At 41.3% G+C, this 20,518-nt stretch overlaps 2 protein-coding genes across 3 annotated transcripts in view; one reads left to right on the top strand and one right to left on the bottom strand.

Moving 5' to 3' along the window:
• The window catches only part of kbtbd2 (kelch repeat and BTB (POZ) domain containing 2), a 36,531-nt gene extending 27,972 nt beyond the window's left edge, over positions 1-8,559 (bottom strand). For both annotated transcript variants that reach the window (XR_004559921.1, XM_034167711.1), the window contains exons 1-2: positions 8,411-8,559; positions 5,071-5,621 (exon numbers count right to left, since the gene is read on the bottom strand). Coding sequence is in view for 1 of the 2 variants with exons in the window: in XM_034167711.1 (XP_034023602.1) it covers positions 5,071-5,243 (173 nt within the window). In the remaining variant the exon portion in view is untranslated. The remainder of the gene's footprint in view (positions 1-5,070; positions 5,622-8,410) is intronic.
• Positions 8,560-10,604: 2,045 nt separating this feature from the next.
• On the top strand, positions 10,605-19,236 carry buc (bucky ball). The gene is made up of 6 exons (XM_034171483.1): positions 10,605-10,620; positions 10,747-10,899; positions 14,900-16,405; positions 16,605-16,706; positions 19,006-19,095; positions 19,169-19,236. Exons 1-6 carry the CDS (start codon positions 10,614-10,616, stop codon positions 19,198-19,200), a joined length of 1,890 nt encoding a protein of 629 aa, XP_034027374.1. The 5' UTR covers positions 10,605-10,613; the 3' UTR covers positions 19,201-19,236.
• The last annotated feature ends 1,282 nt before the right edge of the window (positions 19,237-20,518 follow it).

The raw sequence follows: 20,518 nt of genomic DNA, 5'->3' as shown, positions 1-20,518 counted from the left end.
GGCAACTGTGGGATCAACATGTTCTCTTGACTTCCCAGTGCAGAACTGCACACACGCACCCCTCAGCAAAGATGTCTCACTTCACAACCTTATTGGCTGTATCGTGGATTGTCAACTTAATAAAAAAAAAAACACAAAAAAAACAAACTATATATATACACATATACACATATATATACATATAAACATACACACATATACACCTATACACACACACACATATATACCTATACACACACACATATATATATATACATACACATACATATACATACATACACATACATATACATACATACACATACATATACACACATATACATACATATACACACACACACGAGGTCTGTCAATAAAGTATAGGTCCTTTTTATTTTTTTCAAAAACTATATAGATTTCATTCATATGTTTTTACGTCAGACATGCTTGAACCCTCGTGCGCACGCGTGAGTTTTTCCATGCCTGCCGGTGACGTCATTCGCCTGTGAGCACTCCTTGTGGGAGGAGTCGTCCAGCCCCTCGTTGGAATTCCTTTGTCTAAGAAGTTGCTGAGAGACTGGCGCTTTGTTTGATCAAAATGTTTTCTAAACCTGTGAGACACATCGAAGTGGACACGGTTCGAAAAATTAAGCTGGTTTTCGGTGAAAATTTTAACGGCTGATGAGAGATTTTGAGGCGATACTGTCGCTTGAAGGACTTCCCACACAGTGGGACGTCGCGCAGCGGTCCCAGGCGCTGTCATCAGCCTGTTTCAAGCTGAAAACCTCCACATTTCAGGCTCTATTGATCCAGGACGTCGTGAGAGAACAGAGAAGTTTCAGAAGAAGTCGGTTTCAGCATTTTATCCGGATATTCCACTGTTAAAGGAGATTTTTTTAATGAAAGACGTGCGGACGGGTCCGCGCGTCGGGACGCAGCCGGCGCGGTGCGGCACAGGCGGCTTTTGATGGCTTTCAGTGGAGTGAGTATATGAGAAATTGTTTAACAGCTGGACATGTTCCAACTTGTCCTTAAGGCTTCTAACAGAGGTGTTTTTCCTGTGGCGGAGCGTCGCGGTGGCTACGAGCCGACGCTGCAATCCGTCCGCACGTCTTTCATTAAAAAAAATCTTTAACAGTGGAATATCCGGATAAAATGCTGAAACCGACTTCTTCTGAAACTACTCTCTTCTCTCATAATGTCCTGGATCAATAGAGCCCGAAATGTGGAGGTTTTCAGCTTGAAACAGGCTGACGACGGTGCCTGGGACCGCTGCGCGACGTCCCGCTCTGTGGGAAGTCCTTAAAGCGACAGTATCACCTCAAAATCTCTCATCAGCCGTTAAACTTTTCACCGAAAACCAGCTTAATTTTTCGAACCGTGTCCACTAGAAAAAATTTTGATCAAACAAAGCGCCAGTCTCTCAGCAACTTCTCAGACAAAGGAATTCCGACGAGGGGCTGGACGACTCCTCCCACAAGGAGTGCTCACAGGTGAATGACGTCATCGACAGGCGTGGAAAAACTCATGCATGCGCACGAGGGTTCAAGCATGTCTGACGTAAAAACATATGAATGAAATCCATATACAACCCCTGGCAAAAATTATGGAATCACCAGCCTCAGAGGATGTTCATTCTGTTGTTTAATTTTGTAGAAAAAAAAGTAGATCACAGACATGACACAAAACTAAAGTCATTTCAAATGGCAACTTTCTGGCTTTAAGAAACACTATAAGAAATCAAGAAAAAAGATTGTGGCAGTCAGTAACGGTTACTTTTTTAGACCAAGCAGAGGAAAAAAATATGGACTCACTCAATTCTGAGGACTAAATTATGGAATCACCCTGTAAATTTCCATCCCCAAAACTAACACCTGCATGAAATCACAGCTGCTCGTTGACACTGACCCTATGTCATGAAATTGACCCTATGTGTCTTTTTGCAAGGAATGTTTTCACAGTTTTTGCTCTATGGCAAGATGCATTATCTTCTTGAAAAATGATTTCATCATCCTTAAACATCAGAAAAGTGTTCAAAATATCAACGTAAACTTGTGCATTTATTGATGATGTAATGACAGCCATCTCCCCAGTGCCTTTACATGACATGCAGCCCCATATCATCAATGACTGTGGAAATTTACATGTTCTCTTCAGGCAGTCATCTTTATAAATCTCATTGGAACGGCACCAAACAAAAGTTCCAGCATCATCACCTTGCCCAATGCAGATTCGAGATTCATCACTGAATATGACTTTCATCCAATCATCCACAGTCCACGATTGCTTTTCTTTAGCCCATTGTAACCTTGTTTTTTCTGTTTAGGTGTTAATCATGGCTTTCGTTTAGCTTTTCTGTATGTAAATCCCATTTCCTTTAGGCGGTTTCTTACAGTTCGGTCACAGACTGTCTTGACGCTTTGATGTCTTCCTTGGTCTACCAGTATGTTTGCCTTTAACAACCTTCCCATGTTGTTTGTATTTGGTCCAGAGTTTAGACACAGCTGACTGTGAACAACCAACATCTTTTGCAACATTGCGTGATGATTTACCATCTTTTAAGAGTTTGATAATCCTCTCCTTTGTTTCAACTGACATCTCTCGTGTTGGAGCCATGATTCATGTCAGTCCACTTGGTGCAACAGCTCTCCAAGGTGTGATCACTCCTTTTTAGATGCAGACTAACGAGCAGATGTGATTTGATGCAGGTGTTAGTTTTGGGGATGAAAATTTACAGGGTGATTCCATAATTTATTCCTCAGAATTGAGTGAGTCCATATTTTTTTTCCTCTGCTTGGTCTAACCGTTACTGACTGCCACAATCTTTTTTTCTTGATTTCTTATAGTGTTTCTTAAAGCCAGAAAGTTGCCATTTGAAATTACTTTAGTTTTGTGTCATGTCTGTGATCTGCTTTTTTTCTACAAAATTAAACAACTGAATGAACATCCTCCGAGGCCGGTGACTCCATAATTTTTGCCAGGGGTTGTAGTTTTTGAAAAACATAAAAAGGACCTATACTTTATTGACAGCCCTCATACATATATATATATATATATATATATATATATATATATATACATACATATATATATATATATATATATATATATATATATATATATATATATATATATATATATATATATATATATATATATACACATATACACACACACACACACATACATACACTCACATGAGGTCTGTGATAAAACTAACGTACCTTTTTATTTTTTTCAAAAACTATATGGATTTGAATCACGTGCGATTACATCAGGCAACCTTGAACCCTCGTGCGCATGCGTGAGTTTTTTCACGCCTGTCGGTTACGTCGTCCGCGCGTCGGGACGCAGCCGGCGCGGTGCGGCGGCACAGGAAAAACACCTCCGTGTTGATAACCATTTGTAAAAACCAGGCGGCTTTTGATGGCTTTCAGTTGAGTGAGTATCTGAGAAATTGTTTAACAGCTGGACATGTTCCAACTTGTCCTTAAGGCTTCCAACGGAGGTGTTTTTCCTGTGGTGGCGCTGGCTGCGTCCCGACGTGCGGACCCGTCTGCACTTTCTTTCATTACAAAATCTCCTTTAACAGTGGTATATCCGGATAAACTGCTGATCCCGACCTCTTCTGAAAGTTCTCTGTTATGTCACGACGTCCTGGGTCAACAGAGGCTTAAATTTGGAAGCTTTCAGCTTGAAACAGGCAGACAGCGGCGGCTCAGGGCGCGTCGCGACGTCCTGCTCTGTGGGCAGTCCTTAAAGTGACAGCAACAGTCAATCTCTCATCAGCCGTTAAAATTTTCACAGAAAACCAGCTGAATTTCTCGAATGGTGTCCACTTCGATCTGCCTCACAGGTTTTGAAAAAATTTTGATCAAGCAAAGTGTCAGTCTCTCAGGAAGTTCTCAGACAAAGAGATTCCGACGGGAGGAGTAGACCACTCCTCACTCAAAGCCAGCCCACAGGCGAATGACGTAACCAACAGGCGTGAAAAAACTCTCGCATGTCCACGAGGGTTCAAGCTTGTCTGATGTAATCGCACGTGATTCAAATCCATATAGTTTCTGAAAAAAAATAAAAAGGTCCGATACTTTTCTAACAGACCTTGTGTGTATTATATATATATATATATATATAGTAGAAAATTACATTTGGCCAGTTGGGAAAGTGAGGCACTGACTTTCATGTCTGAAGTGGCAATTTACTGGTCTGTGGCAATTGGGCAAACCAAATTATTACAGCGACCAATCACAATCACAATTTGGGAAAGAATCTGAAGTACAATAAGTAAAAGAAATGATCTGACGATAGGTCCTACACAAAGAACACTTGATTCAATGTGACTCGAACTATGAAAGGCCGCTTCTTCACCCTGAAACTTCTTGTTTTGGATTATACCGCAGCATTAACAGTTAGGAGGAAGTGCTCAGATATGTCTGAACCCCAAAGGGGAAATGCTTTGCATGTTCACACCAGATAAAGAGTGCATGAACGACGGGGGAAAGATTGGGATGAGAGACAAGCATGAACGACATGTCAAGTTGAAAGAACCTTTTCTGGAACACGTGCATGTACAGAGCAAAAAAGGTATGGGAAATGGTGTGGGGGTGCAGACAGTTCCCGTGGGACCTCCTGCTATGTACAGGTGTACTCTTCTCAGAGTGACAGTTGCAGCTATGTCACATTCACAACAGTAAATGTCCCAAAAATTTTGTTGGACATTTCTCAAGAACGACAAGCTAGTGTAACAAATATGAGTGTGCGACTGCCCCATCTTTGAGGAAGTACGGAAACACAGTCTCCTTGTTTTCTTCATTTACATAAAGAGTATACAACACTGGGCGACATGCTGAATTATTCATTGTAAATATACGGGGGGTGGGTGTGTGTGTGTGTGTGAACACATACACTCATAAGAATATTTCACACACATATGTATGTGTGTATAAAATTCACAATCACAATGACTGACACTTCATAAATTAGATTAACTGCACATTACTGCGACATTCATTCATTCAGCATCATGCAATGTTTATGACACTTATTCATTCTTCCAGAACCGGGCCCCCAGCAGTGTGCTCTACTCACCTGAAATAGGAGCTGCATGTGGCCAGCACCATCTTGTGACACGGGAACTCCTTGTCCTCAACCAGCAGCACAACATCAGTCAGTAATTTCTGTTCATAGAAGAACTTGAGCTGCTCCAGCAGAGAGACCGCATAGTCCGTGTTGACTGGCCTGCGCTCACCGAGATCCGACATGGTTGCATCCCATCAATCACGCCCCAGTTTTGAAAGTCACACAGCCGGCAGAACCGGACTTAAACCAACCAGGAGAAAATGTGAAAATTAGACCAAAAACGGATAAATGAATGAAAGAGCTCTTTAACACCTCCACGTGCCCAAGTGGAGGTGTCCTGTCCCATGTACACAAATCAATAATGCTTCTTCCACTGGAGATGAGGTGTTTTGATGTTGTGGGTAAAAAGTGCTGATCAGGAGTCCAGAGGCTTTGGTCCTTGATGAGGCTAGGACCTCTTCCCCATTGGCTCCCCGTTGGTCCGTTGTCAAAGGTCATGCACTGGGCCAAAGAAAAAAGGCAAGTATGACATCATCATGACACTGCACATCAACGCTTGTCTGAAACACACAAGACAACAAAAGATGAGCAGCAAGTACAATGCACATGGAAGCTAAAACTCAATAAAACTACAAAGTATTACTTTACTCACCAAACTTCACATTTTGTGTCTCTTGGTCTTACTCCTTTGTATATTTTTGAGAACAAATGGCATTTTATTTATTTTTAATTTTGCCCTGAAAATTGACCTTGTTTTGTCCACTTTCACCTGAAATCTACATGAGCCCCGCAGGTGTAAGCTAAAGTAATGAAAAACTGCTATTCATATAAAATCTTTAGTAAAACTCAAGAGTTATACACTACACCTTTATCGGGATCTAAATCTGTACACATTTGATTCCATGTCACTGATTCAGCATCAAATCAGCAGCATGCTTCTGTTATTGATGCTAAACAGTGACACCAGATAGCATACGACGACTCCACAATGTTTACCATATGCCTGAAGTTGGGGTTTTCCACTATGCCAAAGACTGAAAAAGAAATCTGTTTATTGAACTCATTACTCCAAATTTTGGTGTTAAAACACCCCACAAATCGGCTGTAAAAGATGAAGGTGCTGCTCATATTTTCCACAAGCTCAAGTCAACCCTGAAATTCCAATGCAGAAACTGAGGCATGCCAGGTACAAGGATGCAACCAGCCCACAAGCCTGACAGCAAGGAGTGGATGGCATGCTGTCGTAATCACACAGATTTAAAGGAAATTCAAGGAATATTAACTCATTTAAACCAATGACATTAAGGGCAATAAAAACACTACAGTATTGTAGAAAATAGTGCAGTCATCAGCGGCATCTCTGCCCACATTCAGAGTGGCCTTTTATTGTGGCCAGCCTAAAGCACACCTGTGCAATAATCATGCTGTCTAATCAACATCTTGATATGCCACACCTGTGAGGTGGGATGGATTATCTCAAAGGAGAAGTGCTCACTAACACAGATTTAGACAGATTCGTGAATAATATTTGAATAAAATAGGTCTTTTGTGTACATAGAAAATGCTTCAGATCTTTAGAGTTCAGCCAATGAAAAATGGGAGCAAAAACAGAACTGTTGCATTCATATTTCTGTTCAGTGTACACACACACTGACAGTCCCTAATATCAGCATTCTCAATATATCAGTAGCTCCCTAATATCAGCTCCCCAAATACCTCAGGCTCTAGTACATTCCTGGAAGAGCTGTATAATTCCAAATCGTAAGAATACACAACATGCGACACTGCTCGTGTCACAGACTGAACAGTCCGCCCTGCCTCCACTGCGCATGCGTCATTTTGGAACTCAGCAGCTTGTCTGAGACAGTCTCTTCACCCAAAGCGATCAAATGGATTAATGGGATTATTGACCATCAGATGACAAGGTTGTTGTCCATTTGGCTACTCCCATTTTGTGTTTGGGGTCGCCACAGCGGATACAACCAGATCCGCATTGGTAGCTGGCACAAGTTTTACGCCGGATGCCCTTCCTGATGCAACTCCAGTTTTACCTGGAGAAACACATGCAGCTGCTGGTGTTCCAAAGAGGTCTTCCATCCAAGTACTAACCAGTCCCGCACAGCTTAGCTTCTGAGATCTGACAGATCAGACGTACACAGAGCAAATCAACCTCTTAAATCATTCTAAAGTCAGTTTTAAGCAGAAATGAGGCGATACTCGCTGACGCTTTGAAATGACAGAAGCGCAGTGAACACATCAGCTAGCGCTCTGATCGCTTCTTCCATCTTTTATGATGAAATAATGCTGAATTTACGTGGAAATGATTGCTATACAAAAGCTTCAGATATCTGTTGCTGAGACAGATGATGACTGGAGTGCAGTTTTAAGCAGAAACAATTGACTGGAGTGCAGTTTTAAGCAGAAACAATGTGATAATTGGTGAACTGCTGCTAATGACGCATGCGCAGTGAAGGCAGGGCAGACAGATTTTTAGGGGGGGACTAGTCTGGACCTGCAACAACAGCCCATCTTGGTGACTGTATTTATTTCTGGTAGAGAGGTAGCAAACTTATCAGATAAAGCAAACTGATCTAATCCCATACGCGTTAAAAATGATCCAACCAACTTTGAATGCCAAAACTGTTACCCATCCAACCAACAAGGAAGCTCCATCAGTCATCCACCATCACAAAAGGTGATCATTATATCCAAATTCTTAACGGTGCACAGCTATCTATCACGATAACGATAACTTACGACCAAAAACAAATCACAGGTCTATGAAATGTATATACGCAAACAACAGTTGTATTCACCTGTTGCTACTGAGCAGCATCAGGTAACTAAACACTGTCGGCCTGCTGCTAAATACACATTACAGTGGGTTGAGCTACCAGCACTAACTTTACAAATTAATTTCAATGAACAGTTTCAACACAACAGTTAGTTGTAATCAGTGATTCGAATATTACCTTTGATGTAGCTATCTCGACTAGCCAGTAACCATCAACACAAGCTTCAATGCCAACCGCGGCAACTTAAGACGACCAGCGAATTAGCATTAGCTTCCCAGCATTCTACAGTTCCGGGGTAATATAACAGTCAAATAAATCATAGTGTTATTCTTCAAAATGTAAGCATTTAACAACGCCAGGTTAAACACGAGAACGTGTACTGAAATAACGCCGAAACTGCAAAGATGTGCAGCCTGTAGAACGGTCATGCTGCTAAGACAGACGCGGCTAGGCTAATAGCTACGTAAGCTAATACAAATAAACGTAAACTAGCTACACAACTGAGCCATTTTTCCAGTCAGGCGATTCGTCAAAAGGAATTGTACAACTCTTACGATAACTGCTGGCAGACTCCACACAGTAAGCCGTCGCTGGTGTTTTCCTTCTCATCAGAAAGTGCCAAGCAAGCTCCAAAAGCCGAATTTAGAAGCGATAGAAGCGCTAAACAGCGGGCAGCCTTTCAGCACATCATCAGCGCCCCAGGCCAACTCAGGATACTGCGCATGCGCATAATCGAAGCGGCCTGTACTCTGAAAGTCAAACACTGACCTCTGGTGGACAGGTGGCAACAACGCCACGGTGACTGTGACGAAGAAACAGCTGTGCAAAGCAATAAACTACAATATACGTGATGCAACAAATAATGCTGACTGTGATCAGTGCAGAATCAACGGATGCTTTGACTGCAGCCTCTCAGAAGCTGAATGACGAGCAGGAGTGTCTTAGTTTATGACTGTTGTGGATCAAGACTAAGATGCAGGCTTTCCAATGACTTCCCAGACCTGGCCATCAAAAGTGCATCTGTATTAGTCCATGATCCTGGAGCCAGTTTTGACAGAATTGATACCACTTAAGGAGAATAAATAACACTTACAATCCAGCCTCAGCATACCATGGCCTACACAAATGTATGGTGGCCATCCCATGGGCAAAACAAGGGAAATTCCCAGTTGAATTGTATGACATATGACCTGTGACGTGATAATTTTAGCTGTTTTTACACCATAACTCCATACAGTCACAGATAGTCCAAACTACACTTATTTGGAATCTTTATGATCAGACATATAATGTGGAATACGTTTACAAAGTTGATCCCATGTACTTCAGCCCTAACTGGCAATAGCGGCCACTTTGGGATGACCACAATACATTTTAGTGTAGGTTATGGTATACTAAGACTGGAGTGGAAGTGTGGATTAGTCCCCTTAAGTGGGATCAAAAAACCTACTTGGCCCCATGGACCAAATGTGGTGAAAGTGTCAAACGTATTGAGACATTCAGTTATCTTAGTAGATCAGTCAACCAACAGAGGAATGCTGAAGTAAACATTTTTCTGTCTGTTTGTGAATTTGATCACACTTTCTGGAGACATGGCCATTGGTTCAGGGAAGAGTTGAGTAATTTATTCATTAAGTTTTTCAACCTTCTTATTCCAGTTAAGAGTCACAGGGGGCTGCAGTCTATCCCAATGGTCATTGGGCGAAAGGTAGGGGATTCCCTGGAAAGAATGTCAGTCTATCCCAGGGCCAAGAGACAGAGATTCATTCATTCATTTTTTTAAATCTCCACTTATTCCAATTAAAGGTTGCAGGGGGAGCTGGAGCCTGTCCCAGTAGTCATACACCCTGGACAGGACACCAATGTATTGCATGGCCAAGACAAATTCAGATCTTATTGTTTTCTTAAGGTTTTTTTTTATGTATATAACCCCCCCCCCCCACACACACACACACAAACACATTGCCTATTTCTGAAGTCAAAAATCAAAAGTTGGTAGATGACCAGCAATCTTAATTTTATCCCAGTATATCAAGATCCTGCATTGTCTAATTTCTCACAAAACATGTTTTTTCCCCTTAATAATGTCTTATTTTCAAGACATTTTCGGAGATCATATCTAATAAAACATTTTAAATAGAAATCAAATCAAAATTACACCTTTGCTCAAATATTTCAACGAATTAACATTTAATGTATTTTCATTTTTTTTCCATGAAAAGTATTTTTGTTTCCTATATTCTATATATATTCTACACTGAAAAATTGTAAGGTAAGGTAATTGTAAGGTAAGGTGATGACATTTTTCAATATTTAATGTTATTATATAGCACCCAACAACGCAACTTGAATATACAACAAAATACAACTACAAAGCATTACTTTACTCACCAAATTTAACTTTTTGTGTCTCTCAGACTTAACTGCTTTGTATATTTTAGAGAACAAGCTCAGTTTTATTTATTTAGTTATTTTAATTTTGCTGTGACACTTACTGACCCGCTGGTTTTGTCCGTTTTCACCTGAAGGCCACACGCGCGCCCGCAGGTGAGACTTATTAAAGCGCTGATTGAAAACACTCACCGCTTCCATCAGTAATAATGTGGATTTCGGGCACAAGCCGCGCGTGTTTTATGAGGAACTGACTGTAAAACCTCCTTTCATTTTTTTTTGTCAGTAATTTGAGGTTGTTTATGTGTTTGTTGTCCACCTGCGGTGTTTTAGTTTTGAGAAACTTCGGCAAGCAGGTGTAAGAAAATGGAAGGTAAAGACTTGATTTGTGTTTTTCAGTATCTGAGAGATATGTTTGCACTTTTGTTAATATTAGATATGAGAAGCAAAAAGTTTTTTTTTTTTTTTTGGTGTTAATATATAATGTGACTTTCTGTAGAAGGAAGTAATCCGCCACCTTCGTTTGGAAGCGGTCAACAGCGACCTCAGCATCCCAGACCGTTTTTCTACGTCCAGCCTCCTTCACAACCTTATTATTTCTACCAGCACTGGCAGCTCAACAACCCATACGCCCCCTACGGTCTGCCTGGAGGTACTTCCCCTTGAATCTCGTATGCGTGTGTAATTTTATACACAAAATGAATGTTTGTGAGTGCAATAGTAAAAATATTTCATGAGCTGAAAGACTTTTTTTTTCCCATTGCATGAATGGGGAAAAAAAAAATCTGTTTTATATAACACCTAAAATGGATCATTGTGATTTGATATTTTATTAATTTATAAACAAGCCACAAGGGATTTGTGTTTTGGTGTGCCTCACTGGTCCTTTGAGGTCAACAGGTTCTCTGCACATTATGTAGCGATGATTCTGCTAATATGTCTGCATTACAAAGTCATCTGCTTTTTATGTCCTGCAGATTTTCATGTCCTCTGTTGGTGAAATATATCATAATGTCCATGAAGACCATGTTCTGCAAACACAGTGGTGGTGTGATATTAAGCTATTGATTTCTATTTAATTTATTTGGGGGAGGTGATGGTCTAGTGGTTAAAGCGTCTGGCTTGAGACCAGAGGATCCTTGGGGTGCCCAAGTTCAGTCCTCGAGATCTACCTTCCTGACACTCTTATCTCCCTGCTCCAACACTCCTGAATCCAATGAAAGACTCGTTCGCAGGCTTTTAATGAGCCTTTCATTGGCTTCAAGTTCGGTCTCGAGGACCGAACTTGGGCACCCCTGCACTAGATGGAGTACCGCTCATTCGCTGGCTGTTACCAGAGTGTCGCCATCTTAGTTAGCGTCTCACAACTAGACATCAACAGAAATCAATGTGGGCATGACCACTGTTTTTAAGAGCGCTTCAGGATAAATCTGCACTTTTACTGTGCTGTTACATTTATTCAAACTCAGTCCCATATTTGTCAAAACAAATACAGAAGAGGATCACATTTATATAACAGACTTGAATGAATTTGTCCATCCCAGTTCAAATGGAAAATAATACCATCAGTTTGTCAAATACACTATATCTGCCATGACACGAGATACTCGTCTGATCCTTAATTAATTTCATTATGAAGTTAAAGACGGGAAATAATCAGTGGTGAAAAGTAAGAGCTTCACACGCTTGCATCATATTAAAGATATTATTAAGATGGCTCTTAACCCACCTGTGGTGCTGCTTTTACACAGCGCTTCTCTGCGAAAAATCAACTAAAATAAATGAAACAGCCACACCAGCCAGGGTGAAAGTAAGATTATTCAATATTTTCTGGACAAAGGTGAAAGAAATCTGAAAACACGACTGGAATATTCAGTATATCAAAGAGAAATGAATGTTTGTGTATATTCTTATATTCGTAGAATATACGAGTACAATGTCATGTGATCCACCAAATTGAGAGAGAAAGCATTTCCATTCTATGAATTTGCTCTTACAGTATCTCAGGATGGAAAACCTGATGTGAAGAAAAAATAGGTTTATTAAAAAGGGATAAAGTGAGTCTTATGAAAGTGAGACTTCTAACTGAATTGCTAACCGAGTAACTCTTGTGTGGTGGTGGTGTGTGGGTTTTTTTTTTTGCGTCTTGAATACTCAAGGAAGTAAAACTATTAACCTGGAGTAAAGAGCATGGTGCCAAACCAGAACATGCCAAACCAGTGCGTTTTTGCATATTTGAACAAAATCAAGAGTCCCACCAGCTTGCTCAGTGCCCCTGTATAAAATGTCAAATGGATGAAATTTCAGGCTAGATATGGCCAGTCAGTACAAATCATGGCAAACCAGTACCCAGCTTCTGGTAGTGGTGAAAGTGAGACCTACAGTAGCGTTCAGAATAATAGTAGTGCTATGTGACTAAAAAGATGAATCCAGGTTTTGAGTAGACTTGTATTTCTTATTGTTACATGGGAAACAAGGTACCAGTAGATTCTCATAAATACAACAGGACCAAGCATTCATGATATGCACTTTTAAGGCTATGAAATTGGGCTATTAGTTAAAAAAAAGAAAAGGGGGTGTTCACAATAATAGTAACATCTGCTGTCGATGCTACAACCTCAAAACTGTGTTCAAACTGCTTTTTTTTAGCAATCCTGTGAATCACTAAACTAGTATTTAGTTGTATAACCACAGTTTTTCATGATTTCTTCACATCTGCGAGGCATTAATTTTGTTGGTTTGGAACCAAGATTTTGCTCGTTTACTAGTGTGCTTGGGGTCATTGTCTTGTTGAAACACCCATTTCAAGGGCATGTCCTCTTCAGCATAAGGCAACATGACGTCTTCAAGTATTTTGACATATCCAAACTGATGCATGATACCTGGTATGCGATATACGTATAGGCCCAACATCATAGTAGGAGAAACATGCCCATATCATGATGCTTGCACCACCATGCTTCACTGTCTTCACTGTGAACTGTGGCTTGAATTCAGAGTTTGGGGGTCTTCTCTCAAACTGTCTGCGGCCCTTGGACTCAAAAAGAACAATTTTACTCTCATCAGTTCACAAAATATTCCTCTATTTCTCTTTAGGCCAGTTGATGTGCTCTTTGGCAAATTGTAACCTCTTCTGCACATGTCTTTGACTTAACAGAGGGACTTTGATGGGGATTCTTGCAAATAAATTAGCTTCACACAGACGTCTTCTAACTGTCACAGCACTTACATGTAACTCCAGACTGTCTTTGATCATCCTGGAGCTGATCAGTGGGTGAGTCTTTGCCATTCTAGTTATTCTTCTATCCATTTTGATGGTGGTTTTCCATTTTCTTCCACGCGTTTTTTTTTTTTGTCCATTTTAAAGCATTGGAGATCATTGTAGAAGAACAGCCTATAATTTTTTGCACCTGCGTACAAGTTTTCCCCTCTCCAATCAACTTCTTAATCAAACTACGCTGTTCTTCTGAACAATGTCTTGAACGTCCCATTTTCCTCAGGCTTTCATAGAGAAAAGCATGTTCAACAGGTGCTGGCTTCATCCTTAAATAGGGGACACCTGATTCACACCTGTTTGTTCCACAAAATTGATGAACTCACTGACTGAATGCCACACTATTATTGTGAACACCCCCTTTTCTACTTTTTTTTTTTTTTACCAATAGCCCAATTTCATAGCCTTAAGGGTGTGCATATCATGAATGCTTGGTCTTGTTGGATTTGTGAGAATCTACTGGTACCTTGTTTCCCATGTAACAATAAGAAATATACTCAAAACCTGGATTAATCTTTTTAGTCACATAGCACTATTATTCTGAACGCTACTGTAAATTCTGAAGCGGTGTTACATCTCCCAGTAGCTATGCATGTTGGTGGTGGTATGTCATAGCCCAGTGGTCATGTGACTACAAACGGTATGCTGGAATAATAACTTTTCAGCATATTTGTAGGAAATTGTGAAATAATTTGAAGATGAAAATTGACATGTACACACAGCTGCTGCAGCACGTATGTAAATGAGCCTTGGCTTCACTGGCACTTCAGGTCACTAGGTTACAAAGGACCTGAATGTAGTCAAGTTCTAGTATGTCCACTCTGCCTATTCTCGAGGTTGGTGCCACGTCACTTCTGGTGAAGTGGTGAATTTGTATTTCTGCAGCTGGCTCGGTGAAAACTTATTTGGGCTGCATGCTGTTCTATTGAAATCAGCTGGTTTGGTTTTGTCTCTAGCTTGCGTATAACAGCCACTTGATAGTTATCATTGCCTGGAATGATGAGATTTATACACAAAGCTGACCTGAAATGAACCATTGTACATTAATTTACTTGACAAGTCTGACTCCTTTGAAAAGTGACCAAACTACATGAATGTAGGAGCCCGTGATGTTTTCACAGACAAAAAAAAAAAAACAGCTATCAGTGTTCCCTTTGCCTGTTGCCATCATTATGAATGTGCCCCTTAGCTGTGAATAGGACAGTCTGTGCCTGCCACAGGCAATACCCACTTCACCAAAACTGCACCAGTCTGTGTGCTGCCTTGTTTTGTCAAGTTTAGAATGTGAAAATTCCATGTAAATCATGTTGCATTTAATCGACTCGACTTTGGGGAAAAAATTAATTCTGATCTTGATATTCTCTCTTGCATTCTGCAGGTTTTAACATTGGTCGTCCCTGTGTACACCCATACCAGTTGATGCAGTATCCTGGGTTTGTTTTCCCACATGCCCCACTATATCCGATGGATTACAGGCGAATGTTTGAACCTCGTTTCCACTCTCCTACCTGGAATGAAAACCCTCGACAGCAGCATCACTCCCAGGCTCAAGGGCGTCCAGAGATGGCTTGCTCAGAGGCTCAAACTGACCCGAGTGATGCCATAACCAAGCTCATCCAATGCCTCAATAAAATTAGAGTAGGTGAGCTTCAAGGCATGGAGAGGGAGCTGGACTCAGGTGTTGCCTCCCAATCCTCGGAAATGATTTCTCCAGAAGAGAAGAAAAGTGAAGAACAGAGCGTGGCTCACATCTTGCCTTCATTGTCTGAGGACAGCCACTTGGAATCCTCAGCTGTGACGTTCAGTGGTTCCACAACAGCGGTGTATGACGGTGAGTCCAGCCAAAGGAGTTTGGAGGCTCTTAGCTCTCATGAGTGTTGGTCAGGAGGATTTGATGAGGTGTTGCCCCTCGACAGCTCTTCTGTTCATGAAGAGTGTCCTGGTATTGAACAAGCAGGGTATGAACAGTTCCTTCCTTGCTGCTCTCCTGAGAAAGCTGATGCCATGGATATCCAGCCAGATATCTCTGTAATAGAATCCAGTGTTGCCAAATGTAGCACGGAGCTCAGGAAGCAGAGGCTGGATCCTTTCCTGTCAACACAGTCATTGGTGCCTTCATTACCCTGCAGTCAAACAGACAAGGATGACAAAACTGGGGTGCAAAGCCTAAGGACAGAACATCAAGAGGCATCCTGGGATGAAGTGAGCACAGATCCCTGTTATCAGATCCTCAAGCTGCCTTTTGAGTGTATTCTGACAGCTGGAGCTTCCCAAGCTGGTGGGCTTTCTTCTCCAACAGCTCCTTACTGTTACAGCTGTCTGCCCATGCAGACTACTCACGAGCGGCTGAGTGTTCTTAGTCCGTCTCTGGATGAACTTTCTTCCAGAGATGAAATGTTCTCCACTGATCTGGAAGACATGGATTTCTTCCCAAAACATGTGTATGCAGGCCGGAGGCTTGCAGAGGATGCCGGCAGGTCCCCTCAACCTACTGAGGAGGTTGAAGTGTGGCCAGTAGGTTCAAAGAGGTTCATGTGCGCCTGCTGTGGGAAAAACTTGTCGAAAGGGCCCAGTCGCATTAAAGTGCACAACACGAAGGTGTACAGGAATGAAGATGCGGACTCTGAAGAGGAAGGTCGATATGGTCAAAGCAGTGAGCTGCCAATCAGAGTGGTTGTGAGGAAGCATTCTGCACCTCGGAGGCTTCATGCGCTACCACAGAGGCATGCGCCTAAACCTTCATATAAAAAAGGCCAGTATAAAGAGCTCTCAGATCCAGTTGATCAGGAAGAAGTACACAGCCTCTATAAGCAAGACCAAGATCCAGGTGACGGGGAGATTGTGGAGATAACTGGCAATGAGCTGCAATGCAGAACGTGCCATGGTAAGTTTCTCAAAAGGCTTGGAGGATCAATTCCTCTTAAGGTGGGTTATGCGAATTGGCAACTATGGGCATATTTGTACATTTTGATCCGTTACATATTTGACACCAGGAGTCACCAACCCTGCTCCTGGAGACTGTTTTTGGCATTTGTATTTTCAGTCCTGTGAGAACTTCTTTTGCTGCCTTTAATTCTTTATAGACAGATTCTGCAGAGAAGACATGACCACATCAGACCAAAGCAGGTGGGGGGAAGGTGACGTGATTTCCAGGAGGAGACAGTCGACCCTTCTTCAAAGACGAGGTCTAATAAAATTCAGCAAATTGCATGTTTGAAATTCCACTAACTGGTTTAAAAAAAACAAACAAAAAAAAACCCCTCACATTGAATATAAGCCTTGACCAAAAGACTGACAGTCAATTTGGGATGTCCACAACTGCATAAAATGCCTGTTAAATCAGTCTAAATAGTTCAGAATGTTCTAAATGTTGCAGCCAAATGAGCAAAGTTTGTGTTCAAATGTTTGTCTACCTGTTTGTTCTGGCAATGTGTTGATGGAACTGTGGCTGGAAATGAAGCAATTTGACAACTAGGTCGACATGAAATAAGTCCAGGGCTTACGGGAAGCAGTATTTAACAAGGTTTCAGATGTGAATAACCATAATTACACTTGCTGTCATTGGGTGAACCTTGGAAGTACTGGTTTGGACCAGTTTTCCTCTTCAGAACTGCATCTTTGTAGCATTGATCGAACAGCATACTGTACATGGTTCTCAGAATATGGTTTTGTTGGCTTGCTTGATGTTTTCTCAGTGGACAAGGCTCATAATTCTGTCATTTAAAGCCCCTTTCACACCGGGCCTGCGCAGAGTTGCATTGTATTGCGTATCTAGTATGCAGGAATGGTTCGAAAGTTGCATGCGGGGGGGGGAGAAGCTTGGCTCCATTATTACAGACTGTCTGGACATGCAGATGGATTTGATACATTGGGGAAAAAGTCAGAATGCATTATTTCCAGGAGTTAATGGACTTTAACATGCCAGTCATGGGAGAACTTGAGTTGACAGTGGAGCTGCAGCCGGTGATTGTGCGCGATCTGTCTGAGGAGTTGGTGGGTGTGGAAGCTTGGCCCGCCTCTTCTGTGGTTTTGAAGCTTCACTGCCATAGTTCAGCAGGATGAATAAAATCTTGCATTGCAAGTATGTATTAAAAAAAAAAAAACCTAAAATGAATTTTCGCCGGACTGGTGTAGGGTTGTGTAAAACTGTGGAGTCATGGCAGGGTCGGACTGGGAACAAATTTCAGCCCTGGCATTTTTCCTTTGCACCAGCCCACTACTGGCCTGACGAATCCACCCCCAAACACGCACACCCACCCATCCATACCGAACCCCCAATGAACAAATACTATACACCATGAACACACACTTTCACTGTCATTTCACCTTGATCATAGTACAAAACGGAAGCAAAAGCACACAAGCGGGAAAAAAAGCTTTTGTGTCTCCAAAGTGTGTGTGTGTGTGAGAGAGAGAAAGGTAATGTGGGTTTAGTTTATCTTGTCTTACAGCAGACAGTCTCTGGGAACACAATCACTTATTCAGGGTGTTGGGTGTTTTTCAAAAAATAGACAGCTCGTTTCGGTTAGGGCGGCTGAAATAATCCATAGCAGGCTCGGCCTCAGACGCAGCTGAAGGGACGTTGACAGTAGAAGCACTAGCATGATGAACTTCAGGTTCTGTCATCTCCTGTGCGTCCTTTCCCACGACCTGCTCACTGGACACGGAATCCTCCGATTCTGACCCAACATAGACATCAATTGGCTTTGAGCCTGGACTAACCTCTCCAGTAAAGTTGTCCTCATTTTCGCCCATTGTAGTAGGGACGTCATGTTGACAAACTATAACTTCTCAGTTATCAGTCTGCAGAAAATTTTTCTGAAAGACTTTAAATTTAAATTTTAAACTTAACTTTAAATTTATAAAGATGTTGGTGGGGAAATGTGAGCCAAACTTTGCTCTCTTTAAAGTTTGGACGTCTTTTTTGATTTGGATTCTTCTTGGATGACTTGGTCACTGCTTTTCCCACACAAGGCCAGTTGGTGATGGGTAACATTTACCTTCAATAAGTTAGACTTAAAGCTGTATTGACTGTTGGTGTGCCACTTTTTTTTTTTTTTTGCATAGTCTTAATATTTAAGACTTGAATGTGATTCATGCAAGAATCAAACCTGCAAAGGCCCACACTACCTCAAATACTTTTGAATAGTTGTGTAACTGATACTCTGCATCAGTTGTATCAAAATAACCTAGGATTTGAGTTATGTCAAGTTTTTTTTTCTTCACAAAAGTGCTACATAGCTTGATACAAAACATTCTTAGAGCTGCATGTAATGCATTTTATTTAGGAAGGTATTGATTCAGTGAATAACCTTAAAGCAAATGACTTAGAAAAACCAAGTTTGTTTGGTAAATCCAACAAGATGTAACACCAGTAATAGTGAAATTTCACTTGAGTTTATCTTTTCATTTCAGTCATATATACTTATATTGAAATTTGTTAGTAGATTTAAATCTTTCCTGCTGTCTTATTACATGGACCAGAGAGGAGTGCTCAACGGAAAGTGATGTACCACAGGATACGAGATGAAGGAATAGAAGATGATGAGCTACCAACTTTACACTGGGACAGAGGTTAATATCACTATTTATTCTGCACCAATGAATTTAACATGTCATCTAACTATAACTTCTAAAAACTGTTTAGGTTCTACAGTCAGAGGAGAACCAAGATGTTGATGTCGCATCACTGACTTCTGAACAATTTTGAGCTGTAGGTAAAATGCCCTAATTATAAAAATTTAAGTCTGTTGGGTAAAATACTTCTAAGCATTCAGTAACTAAGACTATTCTTCACATCATTAAGAAAACTATTCTCTCTGCAGTGATCTGAATGAGTATTTCAATTTTTTTTTTTTTTTTTTTAATCTTTCAGGTCCCCCTAAAAGGTGTTGCGTTTCAAGCCTGAAGTTTTTGAATATTTAAATCACTGGGTGAACTACACTGTTAAAAGAAAATTCTACAAAAGATCATATGTATAAATTGCACTAACTGGTATATTTCACAAATGGGCTGAAGGCTTGTTGCAGATGATTTGCCACTGTTTGGGGTCAGTCCAATAAAGTATTATCATATTTAAACCTTGTATCATTTTGAAATTCATCACTCGCAGTAATTCAGGTCGATGGGGTTTGAGGTGGATGTGTCCAACAAAAGCAGCTCTCATTAAGATTTAAAACATCTTTGCATTTAAGATGCTCTAAGGCCAACATAATCGCTCACAAAACATGAACACTTGTGGCTGTAGTATGCAATGAATTCGGGGGGGGGGAGCAGAACCAGGCTTTGTTTCAAAGCTACTGAATGCAGAATATTGTTACTTCATTATAGGCCAAACAAGGTGCAGCAGGACCATAAACTTGTAAATGACCCAAAGCTGCTGGCATCTTGAGGTGCCCTGACACAAGCATGTTTTTGATTCACACAATAGCACGATCTGTGGTGACGATCCCACCCGCTGTGCTCACAGCTGGAGGCCGTTCTTTGTTCTACCGGCTGCCAGGCACTCTTTGCTGGACACTGCCTATATAAAATAATTATTTCTTGGCAGATTAATCTTTTTTTTTTTTCCTGCGAATTGGCCGTTGAAAAGGGAGGAGCACAGGATAACATGAGTAGAGGAAGGTGCACACAGGTGGACTACATTCTTTATAGGAGATGCAAGCTAAAAGAAATCAGACTGTAAGGTGGTAGCAGGAGAGTGTCGTTAGACAGCATAGGATGGTTGTTTGTAGGATGACTTGAGAGGTGAAGAAGAGTGAGAGCTCAACAAAGGATCAGATGGTGGAAGCTGAAGGAGGAAGACTGTGTGAAATTTAGCGAGCAGGTGAGAGAAGCACTGGTTGGAGGGGAAGCAATTTTGGACAACTGGAAAAGTACTGTAGATGTGGTGAGGGAGACAGCTAGGACAGTACTGGGTGTGACATCTGGACAGTGGAAGGAAGACAAGGAGACTTGGTGGTGGAATGAAGAGGTCCAGGAAAGCATAAGGAGAAAG

The sequence above is a fragment of the Thalassophryne amazonica genome, chromosome 1 (genome assembly GCF_902500255.1).
Source record: "Thalassophryne amazonica chromosome 1, fThaAma1.1, whole genome shotgun sequence".
Classification (NCBI taxonomy): Eukaryota; Metazoa; Chordata; class Actinopteri; order Batrachoidiformes; family Batrachoididae; genus Thalassophryne; species Thalassophryne amazonica.
Note: the sequence above shows the minus strand (reverse complement) of the source record. Positions and strands in the feature narration are given on the sequence as shown.